We start from the raw sequence: 18,705 nt of genomic DNA on the forward strand, positions 1-18,705 counted from the left end.
TGTACCTTACGCCACCATCAATCCCTGTGCTAAGCCTTCTTCTTTATCCTCTTGCAGTTTCCAACCTTCACACCTAGTGTATTAACTTCCCCCTCCTTTAGCTTCGTCGCTTCCTTTTTCTTTCTACTGAACCTTCCGATCCATTCGTCAAGATTCAGTTTCCTCTAACCGTATTTTTTTAACCGGTTTCCTTTTCTTTTGTGTACTCCCCGCATAAGTGCTCTTTCTTCTTTAATCCTGTTCATTACCTCCTCATTTTATTCGTTCGTTCTTTTCCATATCCAGATCTCTCAAAAGCCTGAATCGATTCCCTGTCCGTATTTGTCATAGTTCTTGCTTCATATTCCATATAACAAAAAAGACATTTTATACGTTCGGTTAAGTTCTTCCTTAACTCTAAGTCCAGACTTTTACTACACAGTTATTCCCTTTTCTTACTTAAGGTTTCCTTTTCTTTCTTCTATGCTCTTCCGATTCCCTGTCACCATAGTCTCGAAATACTTTCAATTCTATTTTTTTCCATCGTTCCTTCATTTGTACTTACCTCTAAAACTTGTTTGTTGTTTACTTACATTTCTTTAGTTTTTCTATATTTATTTTCATTCCATACTCTTTCATTCCTTTCTCCAGGGTTGTTAATAATCTTCGAAATAAGTGAGCTATATTAAAAAAATAAATATAACTAAATAAATAAGAAGAAACAGTTATACAAGGAATGTAACAACAAAGAACTACGGTATGTGGTTTCTTACGGCCATTTTTTAGTTTTAATTATTGTGTCAATAATTAAAACTAATTAAAAATAAAAAAAAAAAGAAATAAAATTTCACTATGAACAGTCCAATTTGAAAGAAAACATGTATTACATTGCAATATAACTAAAATATCTAATTTGAATTGATGGTTTTTACTTTATCAAAACATGTTCGTATCTGCTTCCTACTTATTTTTGTTTTCTTTTTATCTTTTTTATGATTATTGTTTGACATTCAAAATGCGTGTCCAATAGTAGACTTTTTAAAATATTTTTACGCGTTTTCTTTATTGTTTTACTCCGATAACTGTTTAACATTAATTATATTGTGCAAGATTAGACAAACACACACACACACACGCACACACACACACACACACACACACACACACACACACACACACACACACACACATATAATATATATATATATATATATATATATATATATATATATATATATAGTTAATTTTTAATTTATTTATGCATATTTTTAAAATACCAAATATTGTGATGCTATAATGATATAATATTTATTAAAAGAGAAAATAAATACCGGGAAGAAACAGGATTTTGCTATTTCTTCTCCGTATGGATTTAGTATAAATAAGTATATGGCGTAAGTATATATTATTAAAAGTTTAATATTCCTTGTTGAATAATTTACTGGAGAAAAGAAAAGGAAAATTTTTAAAATACAGAATTCTAATTTCTATTATAAAATTATTTGCTATTAAATTAACGGTGACATCTTTTAAATATTACAGGACGAGCGGTAAAAGAATTACAGGATGGTGTTATTTAACACAGATAATGGTGTTACTGTAAGAACTTTGTAAAAAACAAAATAGTGCGTGTATAATAATACTAAAATGAATTTTTCTGTTTCAGCCACGATTATTCAACAGTAAACTCGCTGTAAGTATAATTTATCAAATTTAAATATTTTTAACGCGTAAATTAAATTTTTAAAGAATATAAAAAAATAATCTAGATCGGTGCTTCTTAATTTTTGAATTTGTAAACGTCGAACTAATATCAACAAACTGAATTTCAATAAATATGAATAGATAGTATCGGGCGTGATATGAATCTGTTGATTTTAAACGATTGCAAACGACGAGCTCGATGCCGTTCAGAAGTAAATCTTTTGAGAGATAGTACTTTTAACAAACTTTTCGTTCAGATTAATAGATTTACATATATTTTATTTATTAGTGGATTAACGATAATTTTGGAAAGTTGGACAGTAAGAAGATAGAGAGAGAGAGAGAGAGAGAGAGAGAGAGAGAGAGAGAGTTGGAAGATTTGAATGGCAGTTTTTTAAAATGGAATTCATTCATATATGAAAGACGTGAAATTTTTTTTATCGGTAAATCGAAGCCGTACACTAAAATAGTCAAAAATTGATTCATCGGAACAAAGTACAATCGAAGGAGAAATTATTTAATAATTAAGCTTTTAGTGAGGTTTGCTAAAAACAGAGAATTATTTCCTGGTAACTAAGCTAGAAAGATAGGTTTCAGAATTTTAATCGATAATAAATCGGTTTAAAAGTTTCCAGGCCCGACCGTTTTGTCAGATAACATGGAAAATCTACCCGATTAACTTCTTGCAAAAAAAAAAAAAAAAAAAAAAAAAAAACAGTTTACATTTGTCGATTACAAAGGTCGTACATAAAAAGTTAAAAGGTAGAAAGAGTACGCGGAATCTAACGAAAAAACAAAATTGAATAAACACCTATAAAAAATTAATCGTATTACTTTCATGAATTTACTAGGAAAAGGTGGGCCTACAGCCCGCCGCGAATATATTACACGGTTTATGTTTCATTACACGTGATTCTGTTAAATGTTTTTTTTTCATAAATTTAGCTACTAACAACAAAAAAAAAACTTTTGCAAAGAAAAGCTTCAACATCCTGAAGAAAATTTTTAGCTGTTTCTTGAGTCGTGGTTTTTTAACGCAGCCCTATTTCCCCGTTTTCCTTTTTTATACTCAAAACGTAAATATAATTTTAGATAAACCGTTCGTATCAAGAAGTATAAATCATTCAAACGAATGAATCGTTCGAGAAGAATAAATCGTTCAAAAGAATAAATTGTTCGTGTGCTGCGCGCAGCCGCTCGGCGCACCACCATCGGTTCGCGCTGCACCAATAGCGGCCAAAATAAAAATGTGAGCGCATTCAACAAAAAAAACAAACAGACCCACGCACCATCTTTATTTATGGGAAGAAGAAAAAAGATGATGAGGATGCGGAAACAACAGTAAAATAATACTGATCTTTTATTATATGATTACAAAAATATTGTGAAAATTTATGCGTATCTGAATATAGATATATCGATTCGTTTGAAAATAAAATTGGATTTAATATATATATATTTTTTTTGTTTACAGAACCTTATTATTGCCAAAACATCAACTGAAATCATTCAGACAGCAACATCATCATCCTGGGTAAATAATACTAATAAATCCTGCTACGTCATAATTTTAGCGTAATAAATCTATTGAAGAATAATCTAGTTAACGAAATATCATTACCTTTTCTTTACTTAATACAGTCGTAATATCGAAAATATAATCGCTTAAGTTGAAATATTTAACTTTTTAAAGATCGATTAATTAAAATACGTATTTTAATACAAATTTTTGTCGTAGAAAATTATTTTACACTTTTTAACTTCATTCATCTATTACTTTACATACCTTCTTGTTTTGCGTCGATCTTTTAATTTTAATACATTTATTAAATTCTACATCATCAATTACTTGTTTCATATCTTTCTATTTTGTATATTTTTATGCAGTTTTCATCTTCTAAACGTCCCTCGATCATCAAGTTAACCAAATCGGATGTGCTAATATACTCGTATATATTTCATCACCGAAATAGTTGGAATTTCTACAGTAATCTTCAGTATCTTCAGCATTTACCTTTATTATCGCATTTCTTTTCCGCTTTTTTTTAAATTTTCTATGTCGTACTACCGTAAAACGACACAATAAATAAAATTCATACATATATATTTTATACTAGTAATTTCTTTTCTGTACGCACGAGAAAGTTTCACCTTGTTTTTTCCGGTCGGATTTTGATATCTGCTTTACAAAATAACGTTTCATATAAAATCCGCAATATTAATATCTTCAAAATAGATTTTCTGGCGTTAAGAATGATTATAAGCGTTTCATTGAACACAATAAACAGCGTAACATATAATAAATTTAACCGGTAAATCGTTTTCAATTTCCAAATATTTCTTCGTAGTTCTGAAATTCAGCCCGAACCGACTTTAACTGATCATATATTATAATTTTACTTTGGTCTGGCTTCTTTACCGTTCAAAATACTTTCCTATTTATCCACATCTGATCACTAATTAATTCTCTAATTATCAAAATAAACAGAAATTTTAATTCGATTAAAAAAAAAAACTGTATTTAAAAGGGTTCATTTTTTAAATATTAGAAAAAAAAATTTTTTAAATAATGATTGTAAATTAGTAAATAAAATTAAATATCGTCAGTTTCATAAGCCGGAGCAGAGAATGACAGTTTAGATATCCCAACAGTGATTTCATCAGCAGAATCGTCACCGCTAACAATTTACACGACTTAAAAAGCGGTGGATTTCTTCTCTTTTAAAAGAAAGTTCGACTTACTTAATCTTCGTGTCGAAGATTTACATAAACTATTATATAAGTATAATTATTAACGCTTTATTAGTTTAAATCGTTATAATTCAACTAGTTATTCAAATATTATAATCTTTAAAAACGGAAAAGATAAAGCATTTCTATTTTACCTTAATAAAATAAAATTGTGTCACATCTTTTACATTTGATTAAACCCGAACGGTTTTACAACTATTTAGCAAAATAAAAAATTCTATATTTGATATATTTGATATCTGAAATTTATATTTGACTTTTCTCCTAAAAACTAATCGATTGTTACATCGATTTATTAATTTTAATGCATAGCTACGCGTTGGAAGCCGTCATACCTATTGAATGTCCTCTAACGTGTCAAATCCTTTAACTTAAACTTAATTTTTATTACGAGAAAATCAAAAACTCACATGAAATTCGGGTATATAAGGAAGAACAAAACGGTTGTATTAGTCTGAGTTACCCGGTAATTCCATATTATTTTAGGGAAACGGAGTACAATTGTTTTTACAAAGCGTTGTTATTTCGACGAAATAAAATTCCGTAAGAAAAAAAAACATTTTTCATAAATATCTTGAATTGTTTTATAAACGAGTTAAATCCATTTTTCTGCGAACTTTACAAACATTTATATCGCTTGAACTACACAAAGGATTTTTTCATCTACAATATACTGTTGTATTTGAAACGTTTATATACGGTACTTCGATTATGAACGTTCGGGACTCACTTTTTTCTCGAATCTGTAACAAAATTTATCATAAATTCTTTACCGTTTTAAATTAATCGCGTCGGAAATCACGAATCCAACAATTATAAACGTTCATGAAATCGCTAAATATAATTTAATCGTGACTGTTAACTGCCATTACGTATTTCATCGGTTACATATGCCGGTAGAGGCACCTAGCGGCAGAGTTCTGTATTACGTTCCTTTTTGGTTGAAATTTCAATTTCGGGCAGTACATTGTATCGCATATACTAAAAACTTCGTTCGACGATTCAGAGTAAAACTTTAATTTAATATTTTTCATTTACACGCGATAAAGTTATTGATTTACTTAAAAAAAAAAAATCAATAATAGTTTTGTATTCGTAACAGATCCAATAAAATTTGTCACACACAGACAGACCAAAAACGGTTTAAATAAATATTTTAACGCGATTAAATATTATTTCGCCGATAATATAATATTTATATATGTCCGCGTTCGTTTCTAATTTTTATCATGAAGGTGTTCCTAGTTAGATTTGAGGTCTTTAATTATATTATTGTTAATATAAATAAATAGATATAGCAAAAAATAAAAATAAAAAATGGTTATTTTAATTTATATTTTTGTTTTTCATTTCAGTCATTTAGTTACTGGCAAGAACCTATCGTAAGTATTTAAAAATATTTTAAACCGTTATAAAACAGAAATCTTAAATAATTAAAAAATAATAACAAATATAACAATAACTAACTTTTAAGTGTAAGTAATTTTTTTACATAAATATAGTGTCCATATAAATCCTATTAATTGATCGATTGGAATCTCTTTTTCAAAAATATTTTTCTTTAAAAATTTCTACAAACAGCTTAAAATTAAGTTCTTCAAACAAAGAAATAGAACGTAATAAGAACTATTACTACTCTCCGTGCAAATCAAACTTAATAAAATTGTTTACCGAATAAAAAATTCGTAACAAAATATTTCCTTTTGTTAAGATACACTCTGCGCAAGAAAAAACTATGATTTACAAACAAGATTTGATCATTATTAAAATTCGTTTTATTATTTAAAATTTAATCCAGTATTCAATACGCGTAAATAAAAAAATCAAGGAATTTAATAAACAAAGCATACGTAATAAGTAGAGACAAGATTATATGCAAAGTAAAAAGCATGATATATGCGTGCAAATATGCATGAAAAATGCTTAAAATATGCATGAAAAGTGTCTAAATATGCGACTTCAAATAATAAAAAAATAGTAATTTTTGGTTTTTTTATTTAAAAATCAGCGTACAATTAGTAAGTAGTAGAATAACATATCCGTAAATTCGATAATTAACAATTATTTAACATTTTGTTACTTTTGTAACCAAAAACACTCAGAGGTACTGTTCCGCGACTGCCAAGCGCTCTCTAAGAGCCGTGAGCTAATAGGTTTGGCCGGCTACAACGTAAGATTTCATTTATTAACAAGGTACCCGCCGAAAAATATTGTAAATATAGCGAAAATGCGTATCATCACTAGATTTTAAGGAAAATACGCAATAACCGGTGTGAATGGGCTTAATATGCAATCACATATAATCCGGTCTCTAGTAATAAGGCAGAAAAAACCATACCCGGCTTGGTTTTCTCCTCCTTCAGCGTTAAAACAATTGCTAAAAATAAGTTTTTTCTCGCTTACCTCTAAGAGTGTGAAAAGCAGTCGGTATAAATCAACTTTTTTTTAAATTTAGAGTACTTCAATCGAACAAAAATTGTAGCGATCCAAAAATACTTGTTCTGCCCAAATATTCTCCCTTCCCCAAAAATAGAAAAAAGCTATTTTTTACGTCTTCCTAAGCATAGTAGTAACAGTACAAATGACTCCAAAAAAAAGCTTTGGGGCGATATTGAGGGTGAGAGGTGATCGAAGTTTAAAAATATCGATTTTTTGTAAAAATCTTTTAACGTATCATTGTTGTTACAGTATATAAGAAAAAATTACCGATTCCAGTAAAGTCTTAAGAAAATTTAATAAAAGGTTCAAACGAAAGATAAAATTTCAAAATCGAACTCATTTTTACATAAATATATAAATTTAAAACAATAATTTACACGTAAGTATATTTTCTTGAACTCGAAAGAGCAAACACAAAAAAGTATAACTTTAACAATATATATTACTTCAGCTAGTAAATTACTTCTTTAAATTACCCTTTAAAAAAACTGTTACTTCAGCTAGCAGATGCAAGTAATTAAATTTATGAATCTACGGTTGGTATTATCGTTTACCCCTTTCGTTAGCATTTTTAATATAATTTTTCATAATCAGTAAAAATAATAATAAGTTCATAAAAATCTTATTTATTCTTATTAATACGTATTTTTTTTATTACTTAAAATAATTTTTCTTAAATCTTTGTTTTTTTCTTACAGAGTTACATCGTAAGATCAAGAACTTACAGAAGCGTTTTATACGTAAGTAAATAGATTTAATAATATAATACTTGCAAACAATTCCGATTACAAAACGCAACATACAATACAGTATAATCATGCCGATCTCTGCGAAAAAGTGGTAGCGTCTCCGGCCTTTTATCCGGAGGTCACGGGTTCCAACCCCGGTCAGGCACGGCAGTTTTAATACGCTACAAAATTCCATTTATATATCTCACGCGCAAGCTTCTGACGCGGTATCATCAAATTAAAAAAAAAATATTTATGTCCTACAATAACAACAGATAAATATAAAAACACGAATTGCCAAAAAAACATTGCTGTTTAATATAGGATAATTAAAATTTGTGACAATTTTTTATTCGCATTTTTTAAATTTATTTAAACATATATATAAAGCTTATGACACTCCCGGTAACGTAAGGATACCAACGCGGGGTCATGCAACTAAATCGGCACAGCCGTTGAGCTGGTACGCAGGAACAAACATGCATACATACACCCTGAACGCATTTCTCTCATTACTGTGCAATCGTGTAATATTAAGGTCTATTTCTGAGTATATTTTTGTTAAGGTTTGGTTCCATCATGATTTTGTATTATACTAGCAAATACCCTGTTTCAATTTTGAAAATCGGAAGATCGGTTGCAAAGATACAGCAACATTTCCGAATAACCGCGAACTGTTAGACGGAGAGTGTAACTGACGCATAAAAACTTAAGCCTTCAATCTAGGAACAAATATCCCGTTTGAATTTCGAAAATCGGACGAGCGTTCGCAGAAATATTATAAGAGCACCCCAATGCACCTTCCAAAAACAGGAGATATCCCGTTTGTTACCGGTTGATGGTGATTATTGGTCTAGCCTCGCACGAGGTGCTCAAATCACTTCACCGCTTTAGCCTCACGCGCAGTCCCCACGGGAAGCTCATTATTATTACACACAATTTTTTATTAAACGGACATTTTTTTAATTTATTTTATATTATTCTATTTTATATAACCTAAATTTAATTCTACTATTTTTGTAATATTATTCATTCGATCGATTCGAATCTTATAGTTTAAACCCAGCTAACACAGTGAGAGGCTCACAGTTCACGATTCATTAAAGCTTGTGCTTCAACTTGCAAATCTCCACTGCTATATATATATATATATATATAGCTTATGAGAATCACGGTAACGTAAGGATTTCAACGCGGAGTCATACATCTAAATCGGTTCAGTCGTTGAATTGCTGCGATGGAACTAACAAACATACACATATACCCTAAATACATTACACTTCTTTTTGGACACTCGTGAAAAAAAAAAGAACTGAACGTTAAATAACGTCCAACAATTTCTTTAAGTGCGGTTATGACGTTTGCTCGCGTATTAATTAGAATGTAATGTTTCAAAGACAAATTTAACCTTAGTAATCTTATTTAGAATAAAAGAAAGAAGCTGCAAGTAACTAACTTACGTATATCGAAGAAACAAATGTATTTTATTTAACGAGAGAAAATTTATTATTACTTTTTAAACATAAAATACGTAATAACTCAGAATTTATTAACATCAACTGACAGAAACCAGCTGTGATTTTGTGTGGGGCTCGTTTTGATGTCGCATTGTAATAGTGATTTCCAAACGCTAAGGGTTTTTTGCGTCTCATTATTCAGCAGAAAAATATGTATTGTAATACAGCAAATTACGACCACTCCAACGGTATACGTAACTTCTTTTTTCATTACAACATACAAAAGTTACCGACTTCTTATATTTCCATTATTATAAAATAACAGGTGATTTTTACGAATTAAATTTAATGTAATTTTGTTATTTAGTTTGATAAACAAGTTAACAAGCAGTGTGGGAGGTGTGCTATGCGTATATGCATGGATATATATATATTTCTTTTGTAAATAACTGTCAAGAAATAATTATAAATAAAAAAAAAAAAAAACTGGTAAATATTGTATACATAATATTTTTAAATCGTTTTTAAACTGCTACTTCCTGACCCTCCATCGACCCCTTCGTTCTTAGCCCTTATGGATTTTACCGGAGGTCATCTTCGAAGCGTCGGCTTTTGATGTATTCCAGTCCACCTCGGCCAGGATGCCACCGATGCGAATGCCGTAAGTGGCATCGCCATCGGTGTGTACTACTATTTAATGAAATCAAAACAAAACACGTCTCATCGAGTCTTAAGTAAGACCGAAAGAACCTAACCGAACAAAGGAATTGAACTAACTACCTACTCGTAGAAGGTAAAAGCGAGTTCAACACACAACACGAAACGGAAAAATCTTACACGGAACAATAACTACACGACGGGACACTGTAACAAAACAACGGACAAAAATAACAACGAAAATATAATTAATAAAACACAACATTAACAAAAATAGAATGCAAGAGAAATCCTAGCAGGGCTCTAGATCCCCTCAGCAATCTTTTCCTTTGTTAAGTACACCGTAAAACTTTCCACTATTGCCTATTCGGCCTGGCTGCTCCAGTTTACACGGAGATCCAAGCCGACCGTAAAGTTGACAGATGGTCTCCGCGCGCATTAACCCGTACTTCCAGCACTCATAAAGAACACGGCAAGTGTCATAAGATTGTCCAAACTGAGGACACACCCCAGAATCTACCGGGCGAATTTGTGGAATTTGTCCCTAAAAACACTATGGAAAGAAATTGCGTTCGCATATTTATTACGGTGAACCCGAGAGGCGTCCCGCAAACCAACAACATTTGGAAAGACATCGTGCGTTAGAAACGCTTAATAATATTTCCATGTCAAAATTTCTTTTGAATTATGCTAATACAATGAGAGAAATGAAATAAAAAGTTGAGCGATATAAAAATAAAAATCGGATTTAAAATCTTTTCCGTGTGCGTGAATTACATAAATATATTTTCTTGGATTTCATTATTTCAAGCGATTGAAAAAGGATTTCCTTATTTTATCCTAGTAAATAAAACAGTACGGTAATTATACGATCCAGATTTATCCTTCTTCGACTGAATTTATCTTCTTTTAAGCTACCGACTAGCGTCTAACTCGCTGAAATGCTGTGAGGCTCAAACTTATATCTCGCTTTTTTATTATAATTACACGTAATTTAACATCGAATAAAATCTTACATAGAAAATGTATAAACCGAAAGGAAAAAAAATTGGTGGAAACAATTTTTGCAGCAGGATAGTTCTTTAAAACTATTATATATATTACCCATCAAAGTTGCCCTCTTTAAGAGTAACGATGTTCTCTAATCGTCCGATCCTTTAACTGCACTAAATTAAAATATCATTCTGGTATTATTAAATATTACGACATTTCAATGGACCCCGTAATTCGGTACGATTAACCAAATCGTACTGGATGGCGGTGAATTATAATGAAAAAAACTGTCGATGGTTGTATTTGTACCGACTCTACAATAAACATCAAACTGAATCGTCCGGTAATATTAAAACCGACATTAAGACGCTGTTCTGTATAAATAAAATTTTAATAACCGTATCCGGTATTCGTTTACGTTAGACGATCGACTGTATTTTAAGAGTATACAAAACTTTACTTCTGAATTAATTTCCGTTTTTTTAGTAGTACATGAGCTTTTATTTTTATATTGACGATCGCTTTTTATTTTTACATATAATTTCATTTGGAAAAATTTCCAATAAAAATAATAATAGAAAAATAAATATTAAAAGTTAATAAAATTAAATAATTATAGAGCGTAACATAATTTAAAAAAAAAATTACTGTATACCATTAATTAATCATAATGTAAATTTCATATATATAATTTACGTAATTCGAAATCGATGCGGCTTAAATAGAAAACTGAGGTCAAAGCAGTTTATAATCGCCTCTCTGAAGAATCCAACAGCAAATTATTACATTCGTCGTAAATAATAGTTGTAAATTTTTAAAACAGATCGATTACATCGCATATGAAAACAATCTTGTTTATTATATTTAAATTTAATATTTAAAAAAACCATTTAATCAATTTTTAATAATGTTCTTTTTCTTTTCTTTTACAGAACTTCTACGGTTGCGTAAGTACACAAAACAGAATACATTTTTATACGGGTCTAATAATTTGTTTTTAAATTTATATGTAATTTTAATTATTATTTTATTAAAAAATAAAATTCTATAAAGAAAAATTCTAAAACGAAACGATCGTAAAATTTTGATATTTATGATTTTTTTCAGTGTTTTATGAAAATTTACTTGTCGATTGCTGTTGAAAAAATTCTAAGATAGATTTTTTTTTAATTTACAGATCCGTAACAAAAAAATTTTGGAGTATAAAATCCAAAAGTTTGTTACGTAATTTTTCACGCCCAAAATGTATACGGAATTATTTATTACTCCATCGAGGAAAAATTTTCTCTACCCGTAATTTGAAAACAATGCGTTTCCTTGACTATTTTTACGTAAATTTTTTTTCGTTTATTTTCACCGATAGATCAAATTCTAAAATTATTTTCTCTTATTTATAAAAGACGCCAAACATGAAGAGTGTTTGCTGAATAAGTGGTTTACGGTTTTATAATTGTTTTAGCGTCTTATTTTTGTATTTATTGATAGGAATTTTTATTTTAAGTGTACCAGGTTAATTTTTCAAATAAATAAATAAATGATTTGATCGGTGTCTGTAGAAAATGGAACTCGTTTAAATACGACATTTCCAGTAAATGTTTAATCGGCATGAAGCACCGCTTTTATCATTTCAAAACGTCTTAATCTTTTCTTTTATCCATTATTTTCTCATTTTTCGTTATGCTACTGCAAAAATGACTCCTGGCCTGGATTCTATGATGTTTTCCTCATCCATTACCGTCAAATGTCTACAATCCACTTTGTTCCGCTGGCTGTACTTAAGTTTTTTTACCGATTTCACACAGGAAACCGGTTTCGGAAGACGAACGGAATTTCTTATTCGCCTAACTCTGTCGTGAATTCTTCAATTTCTAAAAACTTGTACGCTTTGCCTTCATCTCGTTCATTTACATTACTCTACCTAAACGATAATAATACACCAGTCTCCTATTAAAACTCATCTACCTTTTACAAGTGCTTTGTCCGCGGCAGGAGAACAAGAATAGACTTATCCCAACGAGACTGAACCGGCGTAAAATCTTATTCGGTAGCAATACATTTAACCTACATCAGCCTGTTTCCAAATATTCTACCTTATGAAGATTAACGGAATCGCTACAATGGTTTTCATATTAACAATGATACACCCGCAAAAATATGATATATCTAAATTTGTAGTTAAATTAAATCTATTTAAAAATTGTTTAATATCGAACAAAATTTAAATTTAAAGTCCTATTTTTTCTGTCAAAAATCCAGGATCAATATATTATTTTTAAATTATTTTTTTAACGATATTATCTATTCAAAAATAAATTGTCGTATATTTTAGAAAGTATTAGTTAAATAAAACATCGACTTACGTTTTTCAACCACTGTAATCGGTAATGAAAAACTTCTAGCGTTCGATTCAAGCAGTAAATTTTGAAAATATACATATTTTAAATACCGATTAAAATATTTTGTTAAACTTCTATTTTTGCTGAAAAAGAAAATCTTTTAAAAATGTTTATAACGTATAAACTAAAAGTTTATTGTCTATTTTTACAGAACGATGAGAGCTCACTCTGGTCAGCACTCTCACAAGTAAGTCTTTAACGGTTATTTCGATTATTCTCTTTTATATTTTAATCGTTTACATACTTAAAAATTAGCGCTATAGATAAAATATTTTTTTTAAAAAGAAAAGGAAACATTATTTTTGCTTTATACAATTTTTTAATTTTTCTTGCTGCGCATATAACTTCTAAAGCGACCCTGATATGCGATACTTGTTATTCTTTGTAATGACTCTGCAATTTTTCGGAAGCAGTTAGTATTTCATGTCGGTTCGCTACAAAAGGAACCGCATTCACATCCAGATTAGCGGTATAATTAATTTTTAACTAAATTTTTATGAACTTTATAAATCTGTCTAAAAAATTAAGCTCCGATACTTTCCCGAGAACGATCTGCTAAAAAAATAATATACGACTTAAAACTATAAGAAAATTTTAAGCTTTTAATAAGAAAAGAAATTACATTAAATTTTTGGGTCTTTTTTTATCGGAATGTCTCCGTAACTTGTGATACTTTTTTTTTACTAATGTCTTATCAAACGTACCGTTCACCTGTTATACAGGAAGGATATACGCCGTCATATCCTATAGGTGTTTCTCGTGCAGGTTCAGACTTTTATGTCGGGTTCTGCAAGTAAATTCCCAAAAATAGATCTATCATCGCCCTACTTGTCCTCGTTCTAGATCGTTTCTACGTTTTGGAGCGATTCAAATCGATTCGATCCTTTAATTATGCGCACCGGTAAACGGGATCGACGAAATTTTCTGAACGATCGACACGCTATAGTGTTCGTATCGCATTTCATAGATATTAATATTCTCTCGTGCTCCCCCTCTCTCGTAACCGTCAGATATAACGGTTGCGTAGGATAGATTGGCGGCTGTGATCGTCTCTGTAAGGGTTTCCGGAGACCGATCCCGAATAGAAAATAAGAAACACTCGCTTTTTTCTGCAAAGACCTCCGAACGACCGTTGAATAGTATAAATCCGGCTCGTATTATGTTTCCGCCTAGAGTAGCACGAACCGTCGATTTCTATTACGCTTCCAGACCCACCGACCCCGACCGGATTAATAATTAAAGAATGAGCGCAAACCTACCGTAGACAACACTGCTTCCTATCTGTGATCGCTTCCATTATCGGTTTGATACGATCAAAGTTATAAATACGAGTTGCGGAGAATCCGATAAATACCTAAATATTTTTTTAACGAAACTATATATATATATATAATTTGGAAAAAATTTGGTTTAGTTTTTAAATTTTCATTTATTTACAGAATTACACCACTAAAATTTCAAAATAAAAAATGTTTTCCTTTTTCCATAAAATTTGCATAGAGCACACTCAAGCTCTGTTATACTATTTCCTAAATTAGTAGAAGAATTATTAAAATAACGCAGTAACCTTTATACGGTATACGTAATATAATATCATCTTTAGATGGCTTAGATTATTTATTAATTTCATTACGTATAATTAACGACGAACAAACTATTAAAAAAAGAATATATATAAAAAAAGAAAGAATTAAAAAATTTAGCGCGCGTCTTAGTAGACGCTTTGTAAGCACAGAGTATAACGATGATTAAAATAATTTTAATAAGTTTATAAACAAACGTTTCTTCTAATCGTTTACTTTACTTTTACAGAGTTACGATAACAACAGAGCCGGAGTATTACTGGTAAGTCGATATTATGCTAATAGCTAGAATCAACGATAATAATTTAATATTTTCTTTACCGCTAGGATATGCCGTAATGTAATAATACTATTTATATACTTTTATTACAAATATTTTTTTAAATACAGTTATGTTTTCACCCCTCTTGCCGTCGGTGCTGAAACCTAGCGGCGTCTAAGGTACCCACGGCAAACTACGGTCACCAGATCAGCACGCGACTCTACATCACTAGCTGCTCCCTCGAGCACTGTACGTAGCGTCTTATACCGGTCTACACTCATACCTGACCCAAGGCGGTCGTGTCCGGATGGACTCTCTCGATTTTTGTTCGGATGAACATTACTTTAAGTTTTATTTAGCTTATATTTGCTATCTTTAAGGTTGACTTTAACAAGTGTTATGTTACAAAATTATTTTAAGTCGCCAAGACGGCGTACAATTAAACAATCCTTAAGTAATCGACAAGCCATTTATCACCTATGAACACATACAGTTCACCCTCGCTCTAAAATCTACCGCAACGCTGTTAACCAAGGACGTCCCGACCAAGTCGCAACAAATACGATAAACTGAAATTCGCATTATCCAAAATAAATATAAATAAAAGCGTAGTATACATCTGAACCCTACTGGAGTTTATATAATTAAAAAATAGAAAGGGGTTAATGTTTTAGTAGGGATTCGAAGATGCCATTTCATACACACAAGAAGAGAGGAGAATTATTATACGCGTAATAAGTGCTAGTCAACAACCGGATCGGTTCCGTTTTGTCGTGTTATTCTAGCACTAATAATCGATCGTGGTGACCTTATCGGTTAACTCTCCGGCCACCACCCCATTCGATGACCAAATGTCCGTGCCACAAACGGCTACTGAGCCTCAAAAACAGTTAGCGACCGATAATCTAATAGCTCCTAGTGAGCTTACCTAACAGCGTGAGCGGACTAAGCGAGGAGCCATACACCACCTGCTTACGTGTCCCAACTGCTCATTGTCATACAGTAAAACTAAACCGGGGAGGCGCACCCCTTGTTATCATATTAAAAATACAGTAATTTCCTGTCACGCCTCGGTAGCTGAATGCCAGCTAGTACCTGTCCACCGTTTAAAGCGCTTGGAACTTTATCTGGCCGGTGGCCGGCCGTTATCTCTGGATTAGCTTCCCGCAGCAGCACGGTAAGAGTCATTATACTTTACCCTTAACTAATCTACCGATGTCGGTTGAACAACGCAACCTCATCGAGGAACTCCCATACGGTCCGACAATGCGGCTCTCGCCACACCGACTCGCCGTTTATGAGCGGCCAATTTTCCCCTCGACCTCTAAGTTCCAGGGTGGCCCGGTCTCTGGCTCCCCCAAGAGCAGGGCAGTCAAACATCATATGCTCGTTTGACTGGACCTCCCCGCAGACGCACAGCTCATCAGCTGCCAGGTAACCTTATGTAAACTGGCAAGAATTACCAACCGACCGATAAATGCGAGAGTTCTTTTCCCTTCTTTCGAGTTCGATCGTAAATTTTAATAGTAATAGTTTATTTAAAAAAACAATTTCTTATCCGTTTCACCGGAAAAAACAACATATTACATAGTTCTATTAATACCTGATGCATAATATGTTTATTGCACATTCATTTCCCTTTTATAAAGTACAATTGTATTATTTTTTAGATTTTTAAAATATCACTTTTTAAATAGAAAATATTGTAAATAAAAAATGAGGATCGTGTGAAGATCGGTCCGCCTTCAGTAATTCGAAAGACCAAGCTCATATTTTTGTGTATAAAATTCAGAAATATTTAAAAATTTAGTGAATTTTATTTAAGTATGTATTTTATTTATTTATGTATGTAATGTAATGTAATGTAATGTAATGTAATGTAATGTATGTAATGTAGTATGTATGTAATTTTATTTAAGTATTTACTCTTGAAATCATTTCTTATAAATTACTTTAAACTGTATTTCGGTCAAAATAAATTTAAAAAATTATTATTTTTACATTCCTTTAAAATTTCTTACTAAAATAAAATACTTCCGCGATGTGTAAGTTATGAAAAAAAAATTTGTTACTAGGTATATTTCATAAGAAAGCTACCTATTGCAACGGGTATCGTGATTCGATTTCCAGAAAATTTCACATATCTTCGCGTTTCACATCCCCAGACCTCAAAACCACCGTCGGTTCAAAAGTTTACATATATATATTTTATTTCCTTGTGGACACGAAAACTGCCGTAATTTTGCGCCAGTCACTTTCAAATCGATACAGTAAATATAAAGACCCTAAATCTCGGTCGAGTTCGTTAACGGCCAAAATCAGACCACGGGAGTAAAAATGGGGGATTTTGCGAAAAACAAAATATCGATATAACTTTCTTATCTAGTAAAATATCGAATTCGTTTAAAGTTCTTACTATTCTTTGGAAAATGGTCTAAAACTTATACGAGCAGATATTTTTGATATCACCAACCGTCGGCCCAGAAGGTGGAAAAAATGGGGTTTTTAAGACAACAAAATTATACCTCCCTTAATAGGCGCAGTATCGAATCGGTTTAATGTGGTCATCAGTCCTCTAAACGTAACCTAAAACTTTTGTTTGAAACGATTTTTTATATGACCAAACCTTACGGCAAGGGATGACCAAAATATCGCTAGAAGTTTTAAGATGGGGCTTGTCGTATGCTAAACATGTGAAACATTTTTTCACATGCAACCGTTGTCGTATCGAGTAAATTTGAAGTTTTTCTTAATTTTAAAGTGGAAATCTTTTTTTTATCCTCTACTTAGCACCGGTGAAATCAACTTCCGCCTTCCGGCGTGCCGAATTTTTTTTTAATGTCACTACGATCGATATACACTAAAATCGATCGTCAGCGAATAAACGGTAAAAAATAATTTATCTCTTAAGGATAAAAATCTTTTTTAAAATAAATAAAAAAACACCGGATAGATTTTTCGTTTAAATGTTTAATTAAAAATAAATTCCTGTCGTGTAAATAATTAAACAATAATAATAATATTTTAGAAAACGTTAAAAATAAAGGGTTTCGTTAAACTATTTTGATAAACGAAAAGAAAGAAATATTTGACTAAGTGATCAGTTTAAATTGTAAAATCATTTTGAAGAAAATGTCGATCGATATCCGGCATTTCAAAATACGAAAAGTATCGTTATAAGTTGCATCTTCGTTATGTTATAAAATTATCTACAGCTTTTTACTTCTAAAATATTTTTTACTGTTCAGTAAATACAATAAAAAATTATATCAATCGGAAGAGCGGATTTTGAGATTACGTAAACATCGGTACTAACAATAAATAAGGGTTAAAAAAACACCTTTTACAGTTTTTATTACGTACGATAAAATTAAATATGTAGTATTTTAAATTTAAATTTTATTTAATACATTTTATATTTATTAATCTAGTAACTTTGCTGTAATGTACTAATATAAAATATTACGTAATAAACTAACGTTAATTTTTTCAATTTCTATTTTCAGTTGTTGAGACATGTCCTCTCAAGGGTAAGCATACGTTAAAAAAAAAAATTATTGCGTTAAATAAACTATATTTAGTCATTTAGAATACAAATAGAGAATAGTAAATAAAATATATAAGCCTCTTCTAAGAACATCGCATATACTTCTGATAATTTTTCTTTTACTGTAAAGCGGATAAATACTGTTTCCATCAGATGGTATCTCTTTCTTAGTTCGAAGAATATCCGACGATAACAATAAAATAAAGCTA

At 30.9% G+C, this 18,705-nt stretch overlaps 1 protein-coding gene across 3 annotated transcripts in view; it reads left to right on the plus strand.

The window, feature by feature from the left end:
* Positions 1-18,705, plus strand: part of LOC142332604 (uncharacterized) — an 88,126-nt gene that overhangs the window by 32,843 nt on the left and 36,578 nt on the right. For 2 of the 3 annotated variants that reach the window (XM_075379138.1, XM_075379136.1), the window contains exons 15-22: positions 1,646-1,672; positions 3,158-3,217; positions 5,790-5,816; positions 7,572-7,613; positions 11,641-11,655; positions 13,256-13,291; positions 14,917-14,949; positions 18,456-18,479. In XM_075379138.1, the coding sequence (XP_075235253.1) occupies positions 1,646-1,672; positions 3,158-3,217; positions 5,790-5,816; positions 7,572-7,613; positions 11,641-11,655; positions 13,256-13,291; positions 14,917-14,949; positions 18,456-18,479 (264 nt within the window). The remainder of the gene's footprint in view (positions 1-1,645; positions 1,673-3,157; positions 3,218-5,789; positions 5,817-7,571; positions 7,614-11,640; positions 11,656-13,255; positions 13,292-14,916; positions 14,950-18,455; positions 18,480-18,705) is intronic. The other variant, XM_075379137.1, reaches the window with a different exon arrangement.

This window comes from Lycorma delicatula, chromosome 11 (genome assembly GCF_047948215.1).
Source record: "Lycorma delicatula isolate Av1 chromosome 11, ASM4794821v1, whole genome shotgun sequence".
In the NCBI taxonomy this organism is placed as follows: Eukaryota; Metazoa; Arthropoda; class Insecta; order Hemiptera; family Fulgoridae; genus Lycorma; species Lycorma delicatula.